The 24,914-nt window shown below is 44.3% G+C and overlaps 1 protein-coding gene across 7 annotated transcripts; it reads right to left on the bottom strand.

Annotated features, from left to right (window-relative positions):
- Positions 1-4,482: 4,482 nt before the first annotated feature.
- Positions 4,483-9,754, bottom strand: GHRL (ghrelin and obestatin prepropeptide). Of its 7 annotated transcripts, none has more exons than XM_047831558.1 (5): positions 9,384-9,754; positions 8,830-8,951; positions 8,474-8,587; positions 5,409-5,517; positions 4,483-4,601 (listed from the first exon to the last, which is right to left on the bottom strand). In XM_047831558.1, exons 2-5 carry the CDS (start codon positions 8,935-8,937, stop codon positions 4,582-4,584), a joined length of 351 nt encoding a protein of 116 aa, XP_047687514.1. In that variant the 5' UTR covers positions 8,938-8,951; positions 9,384-9,754; the 3' UTR covers positions 4,483-4,581. The 7 variants fall into 7 exon arrangements, with proteins under 7 accessions (XP_047687514.1, XP_047687504.1, XP_047687499.1 ...); XM_047831548.1 differs by having other exon boundaries at positions 8,474-8,590; XM_047831543.1 differs by having other exon boundaries at positions 4,489-5,247; positions 8,474-8,590.
- Positions 9,755-24,914: the final 15,160 nt, after the last annotated feature.

Raw genomic sequence — 24,914 nt, forward strand, 5'->3', positions numbered from 1 at the left:
TGGCTAGAAATCTGCTGCTCTCGGCTCTTGTGGTGCTTCCATCTTTTCCTCTGTATTAAGTTTGGGACCAATTACTAATGGTTTACCGTCAGCACGTTCACGTTTGCATCAGTTTTATAAAATAAGGGCAAATGGCCATTGAGCTACATAGTGATGGAACAGACTGCATCAAACAGAGATGGCCGAAGTGTTGGTCTGTGGCCGGCCAGCCCCTGGATCACAGTGAGCGCTCATTCGTCAGTGATGGTTGGGGGCGTATCCAGATTAAAGAAGGTAACTAAGTGTGGGTCTTCATTCTTACGTTTGCATGCTGTCAGATGAATGTCTGAGCACACACCTATAAGTGTATAGTAAGTTAAATACATGTTACTGTACTAAGGTAGCAGGTATATTATAAAAAGTTTTTTTTTTATGCTCCAAAACCAAAGTTTTTTATAAGGAGGATTTTTTTCCCCCAGCAAATATGTCACTTCCCCCAGGGATAAATACATGCTCTTTCAGAGAAACTTAAGCTAGTGGCATCATTAAATGATGCATGGAGGCATGGGTTTAAGAAAGCTGACCTAGTCATAATCTCACAGTTTGTGAGTTTGAGCCCAGCATCGGTCTCTGCAGTGATGGTGCGGAGCCTCACTGGGAATCTGTGTCTCCTTCTCTCTAGCCCCTCCCCTGTTTGTGCGCGCTCGCTCTCTCAAAATAAACATTAAAATTTTTTTTAAAAGGCTGACCTAGGACTATTTTGGAAATGCTACATTTTCTCAAGTGTTTGCTCTGCTAAATTTTATTTGTCAGTTGTTGACTTGAAATTGTCCTCACCCCACTGCGATGTATTATGAAGGAAAATGAAAAACAAAAGAAGCCCCTTGGATCATAGGCAGTCAGGCAAGGGAAGCAGGGACTAAAGATAAACCCAGGTACCATAGCTCTGGATAGGAGTCAGCAACAGATTTGCAGGTTGACTTTGGAAAGTTACTAACTTCTCTGAACTTCTGTTTTCTCTCTCTTAAGTGGGCTTGTGCAAGTTAACTGCGACTATGTTGAGTACATATAAGTTTATAGAACAATGCCTGGTAAACAGCAGGCATGCAGTAAATGGTGATGGTTCGAATAAATGAATGCCTGCTGTGTGCCTGGTGTCTGTGTGGGGGATACTATGTTCAGTCTTGATAGTGACCCAGGGAAATAGGTGTTTTATGTGCGATGAGCCTGAGAAATTCATTGTCTTGGTCTGGATCATACCTCTGGGATTCAAATTTGGGTCAGGCTGAAGGTCCTAGCTTTGCATCACATCATGCTACCTGGCCCAGGAGTGAGAGTACTTGTTCCACAGTGGGTGCTCAGCATCTATTTCTTTTCTTTTTCTTTTCTTTTTGTCATTCACTCAATTTATTTTTTTATTCTCAAGTTAGCTAACATACAGTGTGGTCTTGGCTTCAGGAGTAGATTCCCGTAATTCATCACTTCAGTATAACACCCAGTGCTCATCCAACAAGTGTCCTCTGTAATGTCCACTCCCGTACCCCCCAGCATGTGTTTCTTCCACAAATCACCTAGGTAAGTGGGAGAGTGCTTGTGAGTCCTTTGCAAGAGGAGTAAGCCCTTGTCTTTGTTTTGGAAGCATCAGGTGACCGTATTCCCCTCATGGCCTGACACCCATGCTGCCTTGAGCTCAATCCATGCATGCTTCTTGGGTTGCCAGCTGCCTTCCTAGACCATTTTGACCATGTGTGAGCCTTGGATCCTCCTCTGGCTATTGAGAAGAGGGCTGACAGTGAAGAAAACAGTCAGCAAAACTAAAAGGCAACTGACGGAAGGGGAGAAGATACTTGCAAATGACGTATTAAATAAAGGATTAGTATCCAAAATCTATAAAGACCTTACCAAACTCAACACCCCCAAAAAACCAAATAATCCAGTGACAAAGTAGGCAGAAGACATGAATAGACACTTTTCCAAAGAAGACATCCAGATGGCTAACAGACACATGAAAAGATGCTCAACATCACTCATCAGGGAAATACAAATCAAAAGCACAATGAGATACCACCTTACAGCTGTCAGAATGGCTAACATGAACAACTCAAGCAATAACGGATGTTGGTGAGGATGTGGAGAAAGGGGAACCCTTTTACACTGCTGGTGGGAATGCAAACTGGTGCAGCCACTCTGGAAAAAGTATGGAGGTTCCTCAAAAAATTAAAAACAGAACTATCCTACAACCCAGCAATTGCACTATTTATCCAAAGGATACCAAAATGCTGATTCGAAGGGATACGTGCACCCCAATGTTTATAGCAGCACTATTGACAATAGCCAAAGTATGGAAAGAACCCAAATGTCCATTGACGAATGAATGGATAAAGATGTGGTATATATATTTAATGGAATATTACTCAGTGATGAAAAAGAATGAAATCTTGCTATTCCCAACAACATGGATAGAACTAGAGTGTATTATGCTAAGCAAAATTAAGTCAGAAAAAGACAAACATCCCATGATTTTGCTCATGTGGAATTTAAGATACAAAACATGAACATAAGGGAAGGGAAGCAAAAATAATATAAAAACAGGGAAACAAACTGTAAGAGACTGCCAAGTACAGAAAACAAACTGAGGGTTGTTGGTGGGGTGTTGGGTTGGGGGGGGGGAAGAGCTAAAGGGGTGATGGGCATTAAGGAGGACACTGGGTGTTATATGTAAGTGACTCACTTCTAGGAAGAAAAAAAAAAGGGCTGTGGGCCTGGTTAGTGATGTTCAGAGTTGCACCCCTACTAAGTTATAGAGCTTAAGGATGTGGCTAATCTCCAGGATAGTGTGCTAGTCTTTACATCAGTGCCTAGGGGGTGGCCATCTGGAGGCTGAGGAAGGTCATTTCCCTGCATTTCTACTGCCTTTCTCCCTCTTCCCTCTCTTCTCCCACTGTGTTCACCAGTACCTTAAATTCTTTATATGGTGAATAATGCTTTTCAATCTTACTACTGAGGTTTAGAGGTAGATGCTTTCAGAAGCAAGGATTTGGTGTGCAAAGTGCCCATGTAGTCATATAGTCAGAGTCTAGACCTCTGGGAGACGCAAGTATGTGTGTGTGGTAGGCATAAGGGATGGACATGACGGCAAGCCTGGGGCTAGAGAAATGGGAGGAGGTAAGTGAGCATGATGTTTTCTCAGTTCTGTTGAGGATATCACCTGGCCAGGTGTGAATTTTCAGAAGTTTTATATGAAATTTTATATGAGAATCGACACCAGTTTGTGCCGGGGTGGGGGGGGGGGGGTGATCTGGTTCTACTGTGTGCTGTCCTGCCTGAATTGAATAGGATCCAGTTGTCTCTCAGCCCCTTTAAATAAGCTGTTTATTAGCCCAAGGATCTTGTTAAAATACAGATCCTGGTACAGTTGGGTCAAGATTCTGCATTTCTAAGAGGTTCTCAGATGATGGTGATGTTCCAGGGTGTTCATTGGTGTTCGTTGCTGAGGGTGGCAGTTGGATTTCAGTGTGCCTGCCAAGTGTGATCAGTGGTTAGTGCCAGTGGCTGTGCCTTCAGTGCCAGGCGATGATAGTTTTACTCGAGAAGATACGTGGCTCCTCCAGCACCCTGATAAAGGCTTTTCTGGGCTCTGCATGTTACTCCAATTCTGTGCAGAGGGTCGGCCTACATGTTTCTAATAGGTATTGGCAGTGCTTATATTTGGAGCCTCCTCGTTCTTTACCTTTTTCTCTCCTTAGTGATTCACCCATCATCTGTCATCACCAGCTCTTCAAAGACAGTTCACACGTTTTACATGGAAGTGTAAATCACTGATAACTGACATTTCCTGCCGAGAAGGCTGGTATCTTTGGTGGAACTAAGTTGTGGAACTTAAGGATCAAGTCTCAATTCAGCTGTGAGCTGGAGTTGAAAGTGTTTAGGAACACCTGCCTGGTATCAGTGAAGTACCCCGAGGCAGTGCCCAGCCTGGCCTACGTGAGGTGGCATCTGCTTTGCTGTGTCTTTTCGGGAGAGGACAGGGAGGAAGGAGAAATGGTTATTTCAGCCCTGTCTAGCAGTGGCTAGTAGCCGTTGTAAGCACCCCAGTTATGTATAACTTCATACTCATGCCTTCACATTCCCAGGATCCTGTTCTGATCTTGGATGTCACTTCAGTGGATGTTGGCTCTGATAATGTCACCTGAAGTTTCCTGGTCCCCCATCCTTGCTGATTGCTAAATAGCTCTCATTATAACTTCACTGTGCTCAGGAAGCTGTGGTATTTTAAAAAAAACAGTCTGTCTTCTGTTCCCTCCCTTTCTCCTTCCCTCCCTCTCTTGGTTTCCTAAGTATGCATATCTGCCTTACTACCTATCCCTCCTTGCTCTTCGTACTGACCATAGATTAAAAAAAAATTTTTTTTTTTCAATGAAATGTGAAGTTTTCCTCTGGTGAAATAAATTTCCATTTTGAACGTTTGGCATACAGCATGAATGTTTATTCACTTCTTAAGCTAGTACCACTCAGAACTGGGTGTTGTTGCAGAAACAGTTTAAAAGCCAGGTGGGCGCTGTCAGGTTGGGAGGAAAGCAAGTGGGTCGTTCTAGTGGATGATCACTCATCTGCCAGGACCTCTGAAAAGGAAGAGGTCAAAATTCAGTGTCCACTGTCCTGCCAGTGCCATCATAGATGGCTTTTCTTCCACAATGGCGATGTCGGAGGTAGTGTGTTGTAATGCGGGGAGGAGGCATTGGCCTTGGTGTGTGGACTGTGTGAGTTGATCTTGTCACCTAAAAGCCGAGCCTCGGTTTCCTTCTCTGCACCCCCCAGGTAAGTGCCATGCTCCCTGCCTACCTCATGTGGTTGGTGAGGGTACAGGGTGACACCGTGTTAGTTAGGGAAGTGCTTTGCAGGTTGTAATGTGCTTCCAAAGGCAGGTGTTGGCCCCCGTGACCAGGAACAAATGAGTGGTTTGTTTTTATAAGCCAAGAAGGGATTCAGAACAAAAGCAAGAAATCGTTGCTTCACTGGGTGCAGAAGAGCCTATTCTGATGATAGCACTAATTCCTTTTGTTCACGAGGTGAAGTTATATAATAAAGGTATAATTTTATGCACTCACAGTGAGTGTTAGCTGCATTTTATGGTTAGGATATTGGGGTTCCCTGGGCCCCAAAGTTAGTGTGCTAGTTCTTGGAACATAGCGAGCGTGCTCTTGAAATACAAAGACTGTGTTCACCTCTCTTCTGAGCCACTTGGAAATCCCAGCCCAGTCTGCTCTCCTGCAGACATTTGGGAAGGAAGAATTAGAAGGCAGTGGTAGGGGAAGAAAACTTTGCGAGGCAGTGGTAGGGGAAGAAAACTTCTCTTGTGTCACCCATAGGGTGAGCTCCATTTGGGACTCCATGGAGACTGAAGTGACCTGACTGGGGCAATGACTTACCATCGGCCTCTTCCCAAAGGACGTCCTGAAGAAACTTCCCCAGCGCCTGGCCATGCTGGTGGTACTGAGCCCCTGACAGCTTGATTCCAACATCAAAAGGGGCGTTGAACTAGGAGGAGGGGTGGGGAAGACCCAGGAAGTGTCAGAGGTCACACCCTCCCACCTCTGCCCCAAACACACAGGCCTCCCAAAGGATTTCCTGGGCTCTCCGGGTCTCATCACAGGGACAGGGAGGGAGGAGGGTGTGCGGGCCCAGCAGGTGCCAGTGAGAGGCTGCTCAGCCAGATTACTCGCCTTCTTAGGCCTGTTCTTCCCGCCCCTGCCATCTTCAGGAGACTTACCTTGTACTCTTTGCTTACCTCTAGTGAGGTTGCTCATAAAAGCTATGGGGTTCCCGAGATTGCTCCCACTCCCCCTTGTAATTTTGGAAGACCTAAGTTTGAGGTTGCCAATGGTAGAATTTCAGACTCCAGTAGGGAGACCGGGAGGACAGTGGGTCTTGCCAGTGTCCTAGCAGTAGCCCGGGTGGTGGTCTCTGCCCCTCATCTGCCCCCACCTTCTCTCCCAGCCATTCTTCCTCTCCTGGGCACAGGTCTTTCCTTGTTCCATGGGAAGTTAGACAAGAAGCTCACCTTTGCCTGGAAAGATGCTCTGAGCCAAGTGCCCCCTTCTTTCTGTGCCTCTGTCTCTTCCCTTCTCCAGGGGAGCACCCTATTTTCCCAGCTCTGTCAGCACTCTAGCAAATGATTTATTGAAGCTCAGCTTTGGGTAAATGGGGAAGAGCTCTGTTTGCAGCCACATCATGGATTCCCCTACTTAAGAGCAGACTGTATCGTTATCTCTGTTCCTCTAGTAGCTGCCTTGGTACCTGGCAACCTGCATGCTGGTCACCGAGATGTCTGAACAAGTCACTGAGGGGATCCTGGTGGTGGGAGGGAGCCTTTGGTCATTGGTCCTTCTGCCGCCTGCCCTGGAGCCTTGTCCGGTCCAGGGCTGCAGTGACGCCCAGCGTGGAGCCCCCTTGTCTCCGCCAGGCTGGCCCAAGGCCTTGCCTCGGCGCCGGGTGCAGTCCTCCGGGCCTCTCTGCCAGCAGGTACCGCCGTCATTCTCATTTCACACATGAGCAGACGTGCTTCAAGAGGTTGTGAGAAAAACAAATAGCTGCTTGTTGAAAAAACTGACCTTCCTCGTCTCCACTGTGAAGGTGGAGAGAATGGGGAAGGACATGATTGATATTTTAGGAAACTTTGGCCCGTCTGTTCTCTCCCATGGGCAATTATTTCTTTCTCTTCCATCCTGTGGCTGACAGGTGATCTGAACAGACTTCTTGGGAACCACATGAGCATGGGTCTGGGGGCCTGCTGGCTGGCAGGGCACCCGGAACTGGGCGGCCACATGGCAACTGCTGATGGGGAGGTTTGCCTCTGGTGACTTGAAAAGGCCCATTTGGCCTCAGTGCCTCATGAGTTCTGTCAGGGATGGGGGCGCTGGGGGAAAGGACAGGACTTGGTCTCAAAAGTCTTACGGCTCTGAAAGTCGATTCCGGGAGGAACGTGTCTGGGGGACGGTGGGGGCCCGGGATGGGACAGGTGGAGCCCCAGTGCAGGAGGGGCTCAGGCAGTAGGTCCAGAGCCCTGCAGCCAGGGATGCAGGCCTCCCCACCTCTGTCAGCTCCAGATTTCAGGTTCTAGTTGAGGCAGCACAGTCCACCTCTTCCAAGGCCAGCCTTTGTGGGAACTGGAAACTTCTGGTCATCCCATCTCTGCCTTGAGTCATCAAGCCACTGAAACCTCTTCCCTGTCTGGGCAAACTGAGCATTAGCCCGACTGGGGTGAGTGTCAGCCACAGGGGCTGCCGGTCTCACCAGGAAATTCCCCAGTTTGAGGATTTGTAGGAATCGAATGGGGCTCTCACATGTGGTGTGGAGGAGGCACCTGAGAGCACTCCTTGGTTCTGCTGAGGGTCTGAGAGCAGGGGTTGGGAGCTCATCCTTTTTTGCTAGAAGAAGCTGGTGGGAGGGAGGGAGGCCAAGGCAGGACACACTCCAGCTTCTCGGGCCAGAAGAGACCGGGGAAGGGTGTTCTTGGGCCACTGTGCATGCTCTGTTTGCCAGACTAGTGAGGGGAAGGGGGGCTTGGGAGCTGGAGTCAGCCGTGACTGCAGGTCCCGCCTCTGCCACACACTGGCTGTGGCGTGTCAGGCACGTGTGCTCACCTGTCTGAACTTCTTTTCCTCGTCTCTACCACAAGGGCAATAATGTCAGCCCTACTTACCTCACAGGTTGTTGTAGAGATTAAATGGTGTGTGATAAGGGAAAGACAGTTTGCAGATGAGATCCCGGTCAATAGACACAAGCAGTGCGATAATTAAGGACTCCCCCAGGGGAATTCTGGTTCCACTGCATGGAGGCGTCTGTCATCTGAATGCTTGTCAGAACCATCGCCTTAACCACAGCCAGCCTTTCAGGAAAGTTGCATGGAGAACCCCTACAAAATCCCTTTACTCCCTCTCTGTCCTCATGTTCTCTTTATTTCGAAGCTTGCTCCTCACCTCGGGCAGGATTTGTCGGAGCCACGATAAGCCCCAACAATCCTGTCGTTGTCTACAGATGGGGGTTGGTGAGGGGCCACCAGAGATGGGCTGTGGTAGCTGGCCTGTCCAGGGTGCCATCTGCATACGCTCCAGCCCCAAGAAAGGCTGAAGAGGCCCAGAGGCCACGAGTTTTCTGTGGGGAAATGCCTTCAGTCCATGACCAGCCGACTCTCGCTGGCTGTCTGTCTTGGCAACATGCGTGCTGGCTCCCCTTTGAAATCATCTGGTGTCAGCTAGCACCCCTGCTGTCCTGCTCATGGCTCTGGTCCTGTCCCGTTCTGTTGTAACAAAGTCCTTTCTCTTAGACATCTGCCTCCTGATGGGAAAAGACCTGGAGCCAGTTCAGGGTCAACTGTTTTGTGCTATTTTACATTTCTTAAGTAGTCGGTAGGTGGATCCCTGTTCATAGCCTGCCCTCCTCCTCCCTCCTCCCGTCCACTGCCACAAAAGCATAAAACTGCAGAGGAACCAACCCGGATTTCTAGTTCATCCTCTGCCCCTTCCACTTGACTTGTGTCTTCTGGGTGGATCAAGCCTTCTAGAGCTCGGGGCTGCAGTTTGGCTGGTGTCTTCTTGGATTCCTTTCTCTGCTGGAAAGAGGTATTCTCTTTTTAGGGCCCCAACCCTCTCCCTCTCCCCCGTATACTTCTGGAAGCAGAGTGAGGTGTGAACCTATGGTCAGACCCAGATTCCTCCTTTGTGCTCTTGGAGATAGCTGAAGCCCAGAGAGTTTGAGCCACTGCCCAGGTCACACAGCTGGCAGCTACATGGCAAGGCTGGGATGAGATACCCCAATTCGAATGTGGGGCTTTGTGGGGAGACATCTTACCTGTACTTTCTGGTGTTCGGGGCTCAGGAAGCTGGAGCCTGCCATGGCCAAGTCTGCCCACAGCACGCTGAAGAGCAGCAGGCTGCACACGGTCCCCAGGGAGGGCATGGTGTCAGGTGGGCCTGGAGGACAGATGGTCTCCAGGCAGTGGGTCCTCCCCTGTCTCCCTGTGCCCCAGATCTGGTGAGGGGACTTGGCCCTGGGATGTCACTGCAGAGTAGAGAAGCTCTTCCTACCCCTGAGAGAGGTGCTCCCTCTGTTCACTGCTGCCAGGTAGAAGTGAATTAAAGGATGTGTGCCCTCTATTCCCAGGCTGTTGAGCAGTGAGACTCCCCATGTTTGTCCTGGTCCCCAGGGAGCTTGTGCTGAATTTCTTAATGAAGAATCATGAAGCTGGGCCAGCAGGGTCCCCAGGGGATACAGGGGCTTAGGGGGCTCCAGCCGCCCCACGTTGTGCAGCCTCCCCTTTGTTCAGTTGGGCCCGTGAATGGCCAGCAGTCACAGTAAATTAAACCCATAAACCCACACACGAAGAGTAGAGAGAGAGTACCTACCTGGGATTCCTGGTGGAAGTGGTGCCCGGTAGCTGTCTGGTCCTTATGTAGGAAGCCCTGTGTTTGTTTTAAACTAGCAACCCCTTCCTAACTTCCTGTGGCTGCTTTACATTCTTTGGGAACTCATATGCTTGTGTCCTCTGGGTAGAAATCAGCAGTGGAGGTCACATGCTCGGAGAGATTGCTGCGTTGGCACCTGCTCCAGCTGTCACCAAGTGGTCTCAACTCTGGTTCAGGTGGGAGGGGGGAGGCGGCTCAGGGGTCCAGGTCAGCTTTGCTGTTCTCTGCTGCTCTGCATACTCCCCTTCTGAAATTCCTCTTCTTCCTGGCTAGAATGAGGTGATGGTTACCAGATTTTTAAGAGTTTTTCCAGCCCCAACATGTTATTTTCTGTGACTGATGCTGCTTTGGCTTCCACAAACCTCTGGAGCTCATGGGGATCCTGTCTCCGGAAAGTTTCACGCTTTCCCAAGCAGGGAAGTGCCATGATAGAATGAGGAGTCTGCTGGGAGGGACGGTGACACAGGCTCCTGACCGTCCTTTCAGAGGAGGCGGCGTGGGGATCGTTTCCAGAATGCGTCGGTTTGCCTTGGTGTTTCCTGACGTCTTGCCTTGTCTCCCTTCCCCTAGCCAGGTTCTGAGAGGGAACAGACTGGCCCTGGAGGGAGAAGAGCTATGGCCCAGTGCTGGCACAGGTGACTACTCCCAGGGTGATGGGCCCCGGGCAGATGACTAGGAATCTACCTTGTGTCAGAGCCGCTCCTCAGAGTGGCTTTGAGGATGTCATGAGGTGATGGATGTGAAAATCTTCTGAGGTGTCATGCACATGACTGCCCCTTCTGTTCCAGCCAGTGGGATTTGCAAGTGTATGCTGTGGTCACACGTTCTTGGATGAGGAGTTAATTAACATCACAGGGGAATCCTTCCCTGTCTGGAGAGCTTCATCTAATTGGATGCCCAGGCAGTGACTCCTAAGGGCTAAATGAGTTGCCTCCACAGAAATTGTAGCATTTCTGAGCAGGAACTCTCTTCGTGCTGGGGCTCAGGGGCTCAGAGCTGGGAGATCAGGAAGGGCTCCTTGAAAGAGGCAGAAGGTGAAAATGGAAGGGAGGGCATCACCCGGTGTGAGCAAAGGTGAACAGAAGGCGTGGGTGTATGTAGAGCGTTTGGGGTAAAGATTAGAACGTTGGCTGCCTTGGATGAGGGTGTCCGTGGGCGGGGGGGGAGGGTGTCATCAGGAGAGGCCTAGAAGATGGTTCTGGGGCAGGTTATACACGGCCTTGAAGGCCTTGCTAGCTCAAGGAATTTGGGCGTTTTCTGCAGGAGGGAGGCCCCGGAAGGTTCTTGAACAGAGGAGTGACAGGATTGTAGAATACAAGAGTTGGGAAGACCTTGAAGAGCTGGGAGGCTGAGCTTTGATTTCACTGGAAGGAACCCTGAACACCAAAAAGGCCCCAGTCCCCTCAAAGCCACACAGCCTTCAGTGGCAGATGCTGGCTTCCCAGGTTCCTGGCTGCTAGGTCAGTGTCTTCCCTGATAGACCATCCTGATTGCACAGCAAACCTGGGATTCCAGAAAAATCTGCTTGCTGTGAGAGGGGTGGGATTGGGGCAGGGGATGCAGTTAGGCTATCAAGGCAATAGAAGGCTGATCATCAAATGACTGGCCACCTGACTTAAAGGGGGCACTGGACCCTTGTAGAGTCTCTAGGGACAGTGGAGGCATGGGAGGGTCTGGACTAAGCCCCTTAGTAGAAGGTGGGGGACTAAGTACCTTTTCGTGGAAAACCTCTCATTGCCAGATTGCCATAAGGGCTGGAATCCCTCCTTTAGCCCCAGCAGAATGTGAGCATGTTTCCAGGAGGCCTTCCCCCTTGTCAGCCACCTGAGCTTAGATCTCTTGGCTCCTGGGTGTGGACAAATCCGGAGTTCTTGGAGAAGATTTGCAGCTTTTTCAGAGCCCCTTTCCCAAAAGGAAAGCCAAACAGAAGCCCTCACAGACCCAACTATGGTGACCAGGCACCTGCTGAGACATGAAGCCTCTGCCTAATCCGGATGCAGGAGCTGCCAGTGTTGATCCTAGATAAGGCTACCGGCCAGCAAACACCCTGCTCGCTCTGTTATCTTTGGGGGACAGAGAGATGGCCAGTGTGTCCGGAATGACCCTAACCACATACCACAGAGTCGAGGCTGGTAGGGGGAGGGAGGAACATCTGATGTATGTCAGAACTGTTGAGGAAGGAGCCAGGGGACACCCAGAACTTTCCTCGCTGCCCACTCATAGTCATGGAAGCGGAGACAGGCATGCGGTGAGGAACGTATACACATTGGAGCCAAGGGGAGTCTGGAGGAAGACAGTGTGACTCAGGGAAAGGACTGACTTTCCCAAGGCTCATTTTCTTCCTCATTCCTTTCAAGTACGGATCATCTTAAGGCCAGTTTGGCCCCTCCCTGTCCTGTGTCTTTCCCAGAACTTAGCGGGTGCTCATTGCACATGCTTCTTGTGGATTGCTTGCTGGCTGGTGATTTCTTTCCCATTGTGGGGCCTTGCGGGCCTGCCTTAATGAATGGATGGGAAGCACTCATCATCTCTGAATTAATTGCTGTATGTAAATGGTGTCTGAGAACAAATTATACACTTTCTACTACACTTTCATTTCTACTGACAATTTAGTTGGCTTGTGTAGCACTGTTTTCATCAGTTTGGCCAAACCTCTTGTCTGAATGAGGCAGATTTTGGGGATGTAGAAAGAGGTTTTTATTTTTTGGTGATGGGGTTATAGATAGAAATTTTTTTCTGGTGGGATTTCTTTTTTGTCTTGGTTTCCATACTTTTAGGTTAGCATTGTTCAATAGAAATACCATGCCAGCCTCAAGAGCCTCATAAGTATTTTAAATTTCATTAGGAAATGTAAAACCCAGTGAAATCAACTTAATATATTTTCTTTAATCTAAAATATCATTTTGATGTGTAATCAATCTACAAAATGCTTAATGAGATACCAGACACTGGTTTTCTTTTTACGAAATCTTCAAAATTCAGTGCACCTTAAACTTTTTCCAGTACATCTCTGCTCACACTGGCCTTATTTCCAGTGCTTAGTAGCTGCATGTGGCTTGTGGCTGCTGTACTGGACAGCACCATTCTAGGTAATCATGAGTATCATTCTTGCAACTCCCACAAGCTTAGCCATGCTCTCTTCCATGCCTCCAGCTGTCTGAGCCAGGTCTTTCCAACCGAGGCTTCCTGTTGTCCTGCCGTCATGGTGCTGGGGCCCCAAGAGTTAGTTTCTCCTACTTTCAATCTTCTTCCCCAACAGCTTCTGCTCTCAGCCTTAAAATATGCCCTGGTCTCTAATCCTGCAAGGGTCTATCTGGCACTGGCCTGCTTCCCTTCACTCTACCACCTCCAGGAATAACTTCCTTTCCCTTTCCCTGTTTCTTCCTTAGTGTACACTGGCCCCTCAAAACCCCAGAGAGAACTCCCATCTACACCCTGTGTTGAATCCGTTCTCCGTGTGTTGCTGGTAGCAAAGCCATAGTCTAGGGACCACTAAGAGCCATGGGATCTCAGGATGAGGACTTCAAGGCTGTCTAATCTCAGTTTCCGGGTGCAGGCCTGTGCTGGGCTGCACTGGATTCATGGCGGAGCTTATAAGGACACTGGGTATTTTTATACCTGATTCTGATCTGAAGTGGGGCCCCAGAGTTTATATTTAAAAAAAAAAATTATTTACTTTAAATGGTTATACATTTTGAGGGGGGGGTAATGTGTGAGTAGGGGAGGGGCAGAGCAAGAGACAGGGAGAGAGAACTCTAAGCAGGCTCCATGTCCTGTGCAGTGCAGAGCCCCACGCAGGGCTCGATCTCATGAACTGTGAGATTATGACCTGAGCCGAAATCAGGAGTAGGATACTTAACCAACTGAGCCTCCCAGGCGCCCCTAAATTTTTATTTAAATCCCAGTTAGTCAACATATAGAGTAATATTAGTTTCAGGTGTACAGTATAGTGATTCAACACTTCCATACAACATCTAGTGCTTATCATGACAAATGTCCTCCTTAACCCCCATCCCCTATTTCACCCATCTCCCCACCCACCCCTCCTCTGGTAACCATCAGTTCTCTGTAGTTAAGAGTCTGTTTCTTTGTTGGCTTTTGTTTTTCCCCATTTTGCTTGTTTGTTTTGTTAAGTTCCATATATGAGTGAAATCATAAGGTATTTGTCTTTCTCTACTTCACTTAGCATTATACTGTTGAGCTCCTCCATTCATGTTGTTGCAGATGACAAGATTTCATCCTTTTTTATGGCTGAGTAACATTCCAGTGTGTGTGTGTGTGTGTGTGTGTGTGTGTGTGTGTGTGTATACCACATTATCCATTCATTAGTCATTGGAGGCTTGGGCTGTTTCCATAGTTTGGCTATTGTAGAGAAAGCTGCTACAAACATCAGGGTGAATGTGTTCCTTTGAATTAGTGTTTTTATATTCTTTGGGTACACCTAGTGCAATTGCTGGATTGTAGAGTAGTTCTATTTTTAACTTTTTGAGGTATCTCCATTCTATTTTCACCAGTGGCTGCACCAATTTGCATTCCCACCAACAGTGCAAGAGGGTTCCCCTTACTCCACATCCTCACCCAACATCTGTTGTTTCTTGTGTTGTTGACTTAGCCATTCTGGCACTTGTGATTTGTATTTCCCTGATGATGAGTGATGTTGAACACCATTTCATGTGTCTATTGGCCATCTGTGTGTTTTCTTTGGAGAAGTGTCTGTTCATGTCTTCTGCCCATTTTTAAATTGGGTTATCCATTTTTTTTGTGTTGAGATTTTTAGGTTCTTTATATATTTTGGACACTAATCCTTTATCAGATATGTCATTTGTAAATATCTTCTCCCATTCCTTAGGTTGCCTTCTAGGTTTGTTGATAGTTTCCTTGGCTATGCAGAAGCTTTTAATTTTGATACGTACCTATAGTTTATTTTTTATTTTATTTCCCTGCCTCAGGAGACATATCTTGAAAGAAGTTGCTATGGCTGCTGTCAGAAAAATTACTGCCTGTGCTCTCTTTGAGAGTTTTTATGGTTTGGGACTGACATTTAGGTCTTTAGTCCATTAAAAAAATTTTTTTTTTTAATGTTTTATTTATTTTTTTTGAGTGAAAGAGACAGAGCATGAGTTGGGGGAGGGGCAGAGAGAGAGGGAGACACAGAATCTGAAGCAGCACAGGCTGATGCAGGGCTCAAACTCATGAACTGTGAGCCAAAGTCAAATGCTTAACTGACTGAGCCACCCAGGCACCCCTCTTTAGTCCATTTTGAATTTATTTTTGTGTATGGTGGAAGAAAGTGGTCCAGGTTCATTAACTTGCATGTTGCTGTCCAGTTTTCCCAATACTATTTGGTGAAGAGATATTGTTTTTCCCATTGGACATTCTTTACTGCTTTGTTGAATTTTAATTGACCATATAATTGTGGCTTCATTTCTGGGTTTTCTATTCTTTTTTTTTTTTTTTTTTCCAACGTTTATTTATTTTTGGGACAGAGACAGAGCATGAACAGGTGAGGAGCAGAGAGAGAGAGGGAGACACAGAATCGGAAACAGGCTCCAGGCTCTGAGCCATCAGTCCAGAGCCTGACGCGGGGCTCGAACTCACGGACCGCGAGATCGTGACCTGGCTGAAGTCGGACGCTTAACCAACTGCGCCACCCAGGCGCCCCATGGGTTTTCTATTCTGTTATATTGGTCAATGTGTCTATTCTTTTGCAAGTGATCAGTTATAGCTTTGTAATATAACTTGAAGTCAGGAATTGTGATGCCTCTAACTTTTTCTTTTTCAGGGTTGCTTTAGCTATCTGGGGTCTTCTATGGTTCCATACAAATTTTAGGATTGTTTGTTTTGTGAAAAATGATGTTGGTGTTTTGATAGGGATTGCATTGTGTAGGGCTTGCAAATGTGTAGGTTGCTTTGGGTAGTATAGACATTTTCACAATATCCTTCCAATCCATGAACAGTGCACATCTTTCCACTTCTTTGTGTCATGTTCAGTTTCTTTCATCAGTGTTTTATAGTTTTCAGAGTATAGGTCTTTCACTTCTTTGGTTAGGTTTATTCCTAAGTATCTTAGTGTTTTTTGGTACAATTGTAAACAGGATTGATTCCTTAACTTTACTTTCTGCTGCTTCATTATTGGTGTATAGACATTCAACAGCGGTGCCTGGATGGCTCAGTTGGTAGAGCACATGACTTGTAATCTCAGGGTTATGAGTTCAAGCCTGATGTTGGGCATGGTGCCTACTTAAAATTAGAAATGCAGCAGATTTCTATACATTGGTTTTGTATCCTGCGACTTTACTGAATTCATTATCAGTTCTAGCTAGCAGTTTTTTGGTGGAGTCTTTGGTGGGTTTTCTACATATAATCATATCATCTGCAAATAGTGAAAGTTTTATTCTTCCTCACTGACTTTGAGGCCTTTTATTTCTTTTTATTATCTGATTTCTTTGTATTTTTTTTTTTTTTTATTATTAGCTGTGACTAGGACTCTAGTACTGTGTTGAATAAAAGTGGTGAGAGTGGACATCCTTGTTTTGTTCCTGACTATAGAGGAAAAGTTCTCTGCTTCCCCTACTTAGGATGTTATTACCTGTGGGTTTTCATATAGGCCCTTTATTATGTTGAGGTATGTTCTCTCTAAACCTACTTTGTTGAGAGTTTTTACCATGAATGGGTGTTGTACTTTGTCATATGCTTTTTCTGCATCTTTTGAAATGATCATATGGTTCTTAGCCTTTTATTAATGTGATGTATCATGTTGATTGATTTGCAAATATTGAGCCACCCTTCCAACCCAGGAATAAATCCTACTTGATAGTGGTGAATGATTTTTAAATGTATTACTGGATTTGGTTTGCTAGTATTTTATTGAGAATGTTTGCATCTAGGTTCACTAGGGATATTGGCTTGTGGTTCACTTTTTTTGTGGTGTTTATCTGTTTTTATCTGTTTTTGGCAATCAGGGTGATACTAGCCTCACAGAATAAATTTGAAAGTTTCCCTTCCTTTTCTAATTTTTGGAATAATTTGAGGAGAATAGGTATTAACTTTTCTTTAAATGTTCGGTAGATTTGCCTGTGAAGCCATCTGGTCCTGGATTTTGTTTATAGGGAGTTTTTGGATTATTGATTTCAAGTTCTTTGCTGGTTACCAGTGTGTTCAAGTTTTCTATTTCTTCCTGTTTCATTTTTGGTAGGAATTTATCAATTTCTTGTAAGTTATCCAATTTTTTGGCATATAGTGTTTCATAATATTCTCTTATAATTGTATTTCTGTGGTGTTGATTATTTCTCCTCTTGCATTTATGATTTTATTTGGGTTCTTTTTTTTTTGATAAGTCTGGCTAGAGGTTTATCAGTTACATTAATCTGTTCTGTTGGGCTTTTTTTCTTGTTTGTTTCTATATCATTTATCTCTGCTGTAATCTTTATTATTTCCTTCCTTCTGCTGGCTTATTTGTTCTTTTTCTAGCTCCTTTAGGTGTAAGGTTAAGTTAAGGTTGTTTATTTGTGATTTTTCTTGTTTTTTTTAAAGTAGGCCTGTATTGCTATGCTCTTCCCTCTTAGAACTGCTTTTGCTGTATCTCAAAGGTTTTAGACCATTATGTTTTCATTTTCATTTGTTGCTAGGTATTGCTAAATTCTTTTTTGATTTCCTAGTTGACCCTTTCATTGTTTAGTAGCATATTATTTAACCTCCATGTATTTGTGGTCTTTTCAGATTTTTTTCTTGTGGTTGACTTCTAGTTTCATAGTGTTGTGGTCAGAAAAGCTGCATAGTAAGACTTCAGTCTTTTTGTATTTGTTGAGGTCTGTTTTGTGTCTTAATATGTGATCTCTTATGGAGAATGTTCCATGTGCACTTAAAAGGAATGTATATTCTGTTGTTTTAGGATGGAATGTTCTGAATATATCTTTTAAGTTCATCTGGTGCAGTGTGTCATTCAAAGCTATTATTTCATCAGAAAAAGACAGGTATCATATGTTTTCATTCATATGTGGAATATGAGAAACTTAACAGAAGACCATAGGGGAAGGGAAAGAAAAATAAGTTACCAACAGAGAGGGAGGCAAACCATAAGAGACTCTTAAATACAGAGAACAAACTCAGGGTCGATGGGGGTGGGCGGTTGGGAGAGCAGGGAAAATGAGTGATGGGTATTGAGGAGGATACCTGTTGGGATGACCACTGGGTGTTTGTATGTAAGTGAGGAATCACAGGAATCTACTCCCAAAGCCAAGACTATACTGTATACACTGTATGTTAGCTAACTTGACAAAGTATTAAAAATAAAGAAATAAAAATAGATTTAAAAAACCCAAAAAACAAAAGCCATTTTCCCCTTGTTTATTTTCTGTTTAGATGATCTGTCCATTGATGTAATTGGGTTTTAAAGTGTCCTATTATTGCATTGTTATCAATTAGTTTGTTTATGCTTGTTTTATTTATTTGGGTGCTCCCATGTTGGTGCATAAACAATCTTGTTGGATTGTCCCTTTTATTATTATATAGTGCCCATCTTTGTCTCTTGTTACAGTCTCTGTTTTAAAGTCTAGTTTGTCCATGGGGTGCCTGGGTGGCTCAGTCAGTTGAGTGTCCAACTCTTGATCTCAGTTCAGTTCTTGACCTTATGGTTGTGAGTTCAAACCCTGTGTTGGACTCATGCTGAGTGTGGAGCCTATGTAAAAAATAATAATAAACGGGCTCCTGGGTGGTTTAGTCAGTTGTGTCTGACTCTTGATTTCAGCTCCTGTCATGATCCCAGGGTTGTGGGGTTAAGTCCCATGTCTGGCTCCATGCTGAGTGTGGAGCCTGCTTCAGATTCTAAGATTCTCTCTCTCTCCCTTTGCCCCTCTCCCCCACTCTCTGCCTCTCAAATAATAAAAACAAACAAACATCTAGTTTGCCTGATATAAGTATTGATATTCTAGCTTTCTTTTGATGTCCATTTGCAAGGTAAATGTTTCTCTATCCCCTCACTTTTTTTTAATTAAAAAAAATACTTAATGTTTATTCTGGGAGAGGGGTGTAATTTTTCTTAATGTTTATATATATATATATATATATATATATATATATATATATATGAAACTTATTGACCAATTGGTTTCCATACAACACCCAGTGCTCATCCCAAAAGGTGCCCTCCTCAATACCCATCACCCACCCTCCCCTACCTCCCACCCCCCATCAACTCTCAGTTTGTTCTCAGTTTTTTTTTTTTTTTAAATTTTTTTTCAACGTTTATTTATTTTTGGGACAGAGAGAGACAGAGCATGAACGGGGGAGGGGCAGAGAGAGAGGGAGACACAGAATCAGAAACAGGCTCCAGGCTCTGAGCCATCAGCCCAGAGCCTGACGCGGGGCTCGAACTCACGGACCGCGAGATCATGACCTGAGCCAAAGTCGGACGCTTAACCGACTGAGCCACCCAGGCGCCCCTTGTTCTCAGTTTTTAACAGTCTCTTATGCTTTGGCTCTCTCCCACTCTAACCTCTTTTTTTTTTTTTCCTTCCCCTCCCCCATGGATTCCTGTTAAGTTTCTCAGGATCCATATAAGAGTGAGACCATATGGTATCTGTCTATCTCTGTATGGCTTATTTCACTTAGCATCACACTCTCCAGTTCCATTCACGTTGCTACAAAAGGCCATATTTCATTTTTTCTCATTGCCACGTAATATTCCATTGTGTATATAAACCACAATTTCTTTATCCATTCATCAGTTGATGGACATTTAGGCTCTTTCCATAATTTGGCTATTGTTGAGAGTGCTGCTATGAACATTGGGGTACAAGTGCCCCTATGCATCAGTACTCCTGCATCCCTTGGATAAATTCCTAGCAGTGCTATTGCTGGGTCATAGGGTAGGTCTATTTTTAATTTTCTGAGGAACCTCCACACTGCTTTCCAGAGCGGCTGCACCAATTTGCATTCCCACCAACAGTGCAAGAGGGTTCCCATTTCTCCACATCCTCTCCAGCATCTATAGTCTCCTGATTTGTTCATTTTGGCCACTCTGACTGGCATGAGGTGATACCTGAGTGTGGTTTTGATTTGTATTTCCCTGATAAGGAGCGACACTGAACATCTTTTCATGTGCCTGTTGGCCATCTGGATGTCTTCTTTAGAGAAGTGTCTATTCATGTTTTCTGCCCATTTCTTCACTGGGTTATTTGTTTTTCGGGTGTGGAGTTTGGTGAGCTCTTTATAGATTTTAGATACTAGCCCTTTGTCCCATATGTCATTTGCAAATATCTGTTCCCATTCCGTTGGTTGCCTTTTAGTTTTGTTGCTTGTTTCCTTTGCTGTGCAGAAGCTTTTTATCTTCATAAGGTCCCAGTAATTCACTTTTGCTTTTAATTCTCTTGCTTTTGGGGATGTGTCAAGTAAGAGATTGCTACGGCTGAGGTCAGAGAGGTCTTTTCCTGCTTTCTCCTCTAAGGTTTTGATGGTTTCCTGTCTCACATTTAGGTCCTTTATCCATTTTGAGTTTATTTTTGTGAATGGTGTGAGAAAGTGGTCTAGTTTCAACCTTTTGCATGTTGCTGTCCAGTTCTCCCAGCACCATTTGTTAAAGAGGCTGTCTTTTTTCCATTGGATGTTCTTTCCTGCTTTGTCAAAGATGAGTTGGCCATACGTTTGTGGGTCTAGTTCTGGGGTTTCTATTCTATTCCATTGGTCTATGTGTCTGTTTTTGTGCCATTAATGTTTATTTTTGAGAGAGCGCAAGCAGGGGAGAGGCAGGAAGAGAGGGGGACAAAGGATCCCAAGCAGGCTCTGTGCTGACAGCAGAGAGCCTGATGTGGAGCTCAAACTCACAAAGCGTGAGATCATGACCTGAGCCAAAGTTGCACACTTAACCGACTAAGCCAACCAGGCGCCCCAACTCTAACCTCTCACTTTCAATCTGCAGGTGTTTTTAGGTCTAAAATGAGTCTCTTACAGGCAGCATATAAATGGTTTCTTTTTTTTTTTTAATCCTTTCACCCTGTGTCTTTTGATTCGAGTATTTAGTCCATTCACATTCAAGGTGTGCAGGGCTTGAACCCACGAACCGTGAGATCATGACCTGAGCTGAAGTCAGATGCTTAACTGACTGAGCCACCCAGGCACCCCAGTGTTTTTCTTTTTGATTTTAATGTTTAGTTTTTGAGAGAGAGAGGGAGGGAGGGAGAGTGAGTGGGGAGGGGCAGAGAGAAAGGGAGACAGAATCTGAAGCAGACACCAGGCTTTGAGCTGTCAGCACAGAGCCTCAATGTGGGGCTCAAACTCATGGACTGCTTGATCATGACCTGAGCAGACTGAGCTACTCAGGCACCCCCTTGGTGTTTTTTTTTTAAGTTTATTTATTTTAAGAGAGAGAGAGAGAGTACACATGAATGGGGTAGGGGCAGAGAGAATCCCAAGCAGGCTCAGTGCCATGAGTGCAGAGCCCAAAGCAGGGCTTGATCTCATGAACCATGAGATCATGACCTGAGCCAAAATCAAGAGTCAGACGCTCAACGGACTAAGCCACTCGGGCACCCCTACTGGTTTTTGATACAGAGTTTCCATTAGGTTTATATATAACCCCCTTCTGCAAATAGCAATCTGTATTAAGTTTATGGTTGTTTTAGTTTGAAGACATTCTTTTTTCCTCTCCTCCCCATGTTTTAGGTATGTATATGTTACTATATTTTATATCCCGTTTTTGGTGTGTGTCTGAGTTCCTTGCCTGATTTTTAGAGAAATACTCATTTTACTGCTTTTGTGCTTCCTGCCTTTATACTGTCACTTTTAGTCTCTCCACTCAGAGAGTCCTTCTTACTATTTCTTGTAGGGCTAATTTAGTGGTCATGAACTCCTTTAGTTTTTGTCTGTCTGGGAAACTCTCTCTCTCTCCTATTCTGAATGATAGCCTTGCTGGATAGAGTAATCTTGGTGGCAGATTTTTCCCATTCAGCACTTTGAATATATCATGCCACTCCTTTCTGGCTTGGTAAGTTTCTGTTGAAAAATCTGTAGCTAGCCTTACGTGTTTTCTCTTATAAGTTAATGACTTCTTTTGTCTTACTGCTTAAAAATTTTATTTTGCAGATTTAATTACAATATGTCTTGGTGTGGGTCTGCTTCTGTTGATTTTGATGGGAGTTCTCTGTGCCTCCTGGATCTGGATGTCTATTTCCTTCCCCAGATTATGGAAGTTTTCAGCTATTCTTCAAATAAAATTTCTGCCCCCTTTTCTCTCTCAGACTCCTATAATATGAATGTTACTACATTTGAACAAGTCATTGAGTTCCCTAAGTCTGTTCTCATTTTGTATATTTTTTTCTCCCTTTTGTTCAGCACCATTGCTTTCCATTACCTTGTCTTCTAGGTCATTAATTCATTTCTCTGTTCCTTCCAGCCTTCTATTCATTGCTTCAAGTATGTTTCTAATCTCATTTATTGTACTCTTCCTCTCTGATTCTTTTTTAACTCTTATATCTCTATGGTAGGGTCTCACTGATCTTTTCTCTGGCTGTGGGTTTATCTTATTCTTTCATTTGGGATAAATTCCTGTCTTTGCATTTTGTCTAAGTCTTGCCTTTTTCTCTGTGTTAGAAAAGCCATTTATGTCTCCTGCTCCTTCTTTGATGTGGCTTTTTATCTCCCTTCAGTTGTGGAGTTCTGTCAGTCTTCAGATCAATTTCTGGGATGTTTAGGATGATTTTATAGTTATCTGGTTATGTTATTGAGATGGGGCAATTCTAGGGTCCTCCTACTCCACAACCATCTTCTGACTATTACCAAGGATCTGTATTTTAACAAGTATCTCAGGCAATTCCTTTCTGATTGTAAAATAATTGGTTACCTCGAGCAGAAAATTCAGCCCCCCCCCAATATATTTTAATACTTTATTCTGGAAAGTCTCAAACACATAAAAAAGGTTAATATAATGAATCTCAAGGCATCCATCATCAGCTTCAACATTTATTTACATCTTCCTCTGTTTATCCTCCACATTATTTTTTTGGGGGGTGGGATAATCTCAGAAGTCGTAACTTCAGCTTTAAAAACTTGAATGTAGGGCTGCCTGGGTGGTTCAGTTGGTTGAGCATTTGACTCTTGATTTCAGCTCAGGTCATGATCCCAGCATTGTGGAATTGAGCCCCACGTTGGCCTCTGTGCTGACAGCATGGAGCCTGCTTGGGATTTTCTCTTTCCCTCTCTGCCCCTCCTCTGCTCATGTACTGTCTCTAAATAGATAAACTAAAAAAAAAAAAAAAAAAAAAAAAGGCCTTGAGTATGTGTCTCCACAGATAAAATACACAGTTGGTTTGTTCACATCCGGAGCTCACATTTGGTTGACCAGTCCATGAAGTCTCTTAGTCTACAACAGTCCCCTACCTGCCCTCTCTTCCATCCCTTCATGCATTTTACACAACAGGCTATTTGTCCTGCACAGTTTTCTGCATTCTGGACTTGGTGGACCACTTTCTTGTGGCATTGTCTGACTTATTCCTCTCCCGCCTGCCTCTCTAAACTGGTAGTTACACTTCAACACGTAGAGCCTCATGAACTTTTCACATAATGGAGTTATGTACCACTGATTGTTGTCTACACTTTTTATTAAGAATTACAAAAGGTGATTTTCTGTTCTGTTGATTTCTATGTTTTTTAGTATTTTTTCCTTTAGCAATTATTTTGTTAATTCACATACAGTTTGTACCAAAAGGCAAAATAAATGTAGGATTTTAAAAAATTATTTACTCATTTTCAAAATAAGGTTGGTGCCTTAGCAACCTGCAATGTTTTTTTCCTATAATAAACTTAGGGATTTTTTTATGTAAGTGTTTCAATGAGTTTTATAGTCCCTGCAATGTTTTTTTCCTATAATAAACTTAGGGATTTTTTTATATAAGTGTTTCAATGAGTTTTATAGTCCTTATTTCTTTAGATGCTTCTATATTTGATGATTCCCATGTGGTTTTGACATGACACTATAAAGTTTGAGAGTGCATGCATGCATGAGTGGGGGAGGGGTAGAGAGAATGTTAAGCAGGCTCTGCACCGACAGTGTGAGCCTGATGGGGGGCTCAAACCCATGAACCGTGAGATCATGACCTGAGCTGAAATCAAGAGTCAGGTGCTTAACTGAGCCACCCAGGTGCCCCTCAAAACACTTTCAAAAAAAATTCTTAATAATTTATATATTTTTAAATTTACATTCAAGTTAGTTAGCATATGGTACAACAATGATTTCAGGAATAGATTCCTTAATGCTCCTTACCCATTTAGCCCATCCCCCCTTTGATAACCTCTCCAGAAACCCTCTGTTCTCTATATTTAAGAGTCTCCTTTGTTTTGTCCCCCTCTCTGTTTTTGTATTATTTTTGCTTCCCTTTCCTTATTTTCATCTGTTTTGTATCTTAAAGTACTCATATGAATGAAGTTATATTTGTCTTTCTCTAATTTCACTTAGCATAACACCCATCTAGTTATATCCGGATGTAGTTGCAAATGGCAAGATTTCATTCTTTTTGATTGCTGAATAATACTCCAGTGTACACACACACACACACACACACACACACACACACCTTCTTTATGTACATATCATATATATATACATATATACGTGTGTGTATGTGTGTGTGTGTGTGTATACACACACACACACACAGACACCACATCTTCTTTATCCATTCATCCATCGATGCACATTTGGGCCCTTTCCATACTTTAGCTATTGTTGATAGTGCTGCTATAAACATTGGGGTGCATGTGCCCCTTCAAAACAGCACACCTATATCCGTTGGATAAATAGCTGGGTTGTAGGGTAGTTCTATTTTTAATTTTTTGAGGAACCTCCATACTGTTTTCCAGAGTAGCTGCACCAGTTTGCCTTCCCACCAGCAATGCAAAAGAGATCCTCTTTCTCCGCATCCTCACCAACATCTGTTGTTGCCTGAGTTGTTAATGTTAGCCACTCTGACATGTGTGAGGTGTTATCTCATTGTGGTTTTGATTTGTATTTCCCTGATGATGAGTGATGTTGAGCATTTTTTCATGTGTCGGTTAGCCATCTGGATGTCTTTTTTGGAGAAGTGTCTATTCATGTTTTTTGCCCATTTATTCACTGGATTATTATTTTTTGGGGCATGTTGACTTTGATAAGTTCTGTTTAGATTTTGGATACTAACCCTTTATCTGATATGTCGTTTGCAAATATCTTCTCCCATTCTGTCGGTTGCCTTTTAGTTTTGCTGTTTCCTTTGCTGTGCAGAAAATGAGGTCCCAATAATTCATTTCTGCTTTTGTTTCCCTTGCCTCTAGAGACATGTTGAGTAAGAAGTTGCTGCGGCCAAGTCAAAGAGGTTCTTGCCTGCTTTCTCCTCTAGGATTTTGATGGCTTCCTGTCTTATGCTTAGCTCTCTCATCCATTTTTAGTTTAGTTTTGTGTATGGTGTAAGAAAGTGGTCCAGGTTCATTTTTCTGCATGTCGCT

Source organism: Prionailurus viverrinus, chromosome A2 (assembly GCF_022837055.1).
Source record: "Prionailurus viverrinus isolate Anna chromosome A2, UM_Priviv_1.0, whole genome shotgun sequence".
Lineage (NCBI taxonomy): Eukaryota > Metazoa > Chordata > Mammalia > Carnivora > Felidae > Prionailurus > Prionailurus viverrinus.

Coding starts and splice junctions, on each gene's coding strand:
- GHRL (XM_047831512.1), bottom strand. CDS start 8,937: ATGCCCTCCCTGGGGACCGTGTGCAGCCTGCTGCTCTTCAGCGTGCTG. Junction 8,591..8,829: donor CCGAACACCAGAAAGTACAG/GTAAGATGTCTC, acceptor ACCTCTTTCCAG/CAGAGAAAGGAATCCAAGAA. Junction 5,518..8,473: donor AGGATGAACTAGAAATCCGG/GTTGGTTCCTCT, acceptor CCCTCCTCCTAG/TTCAACGCCCCTTTTGATGT.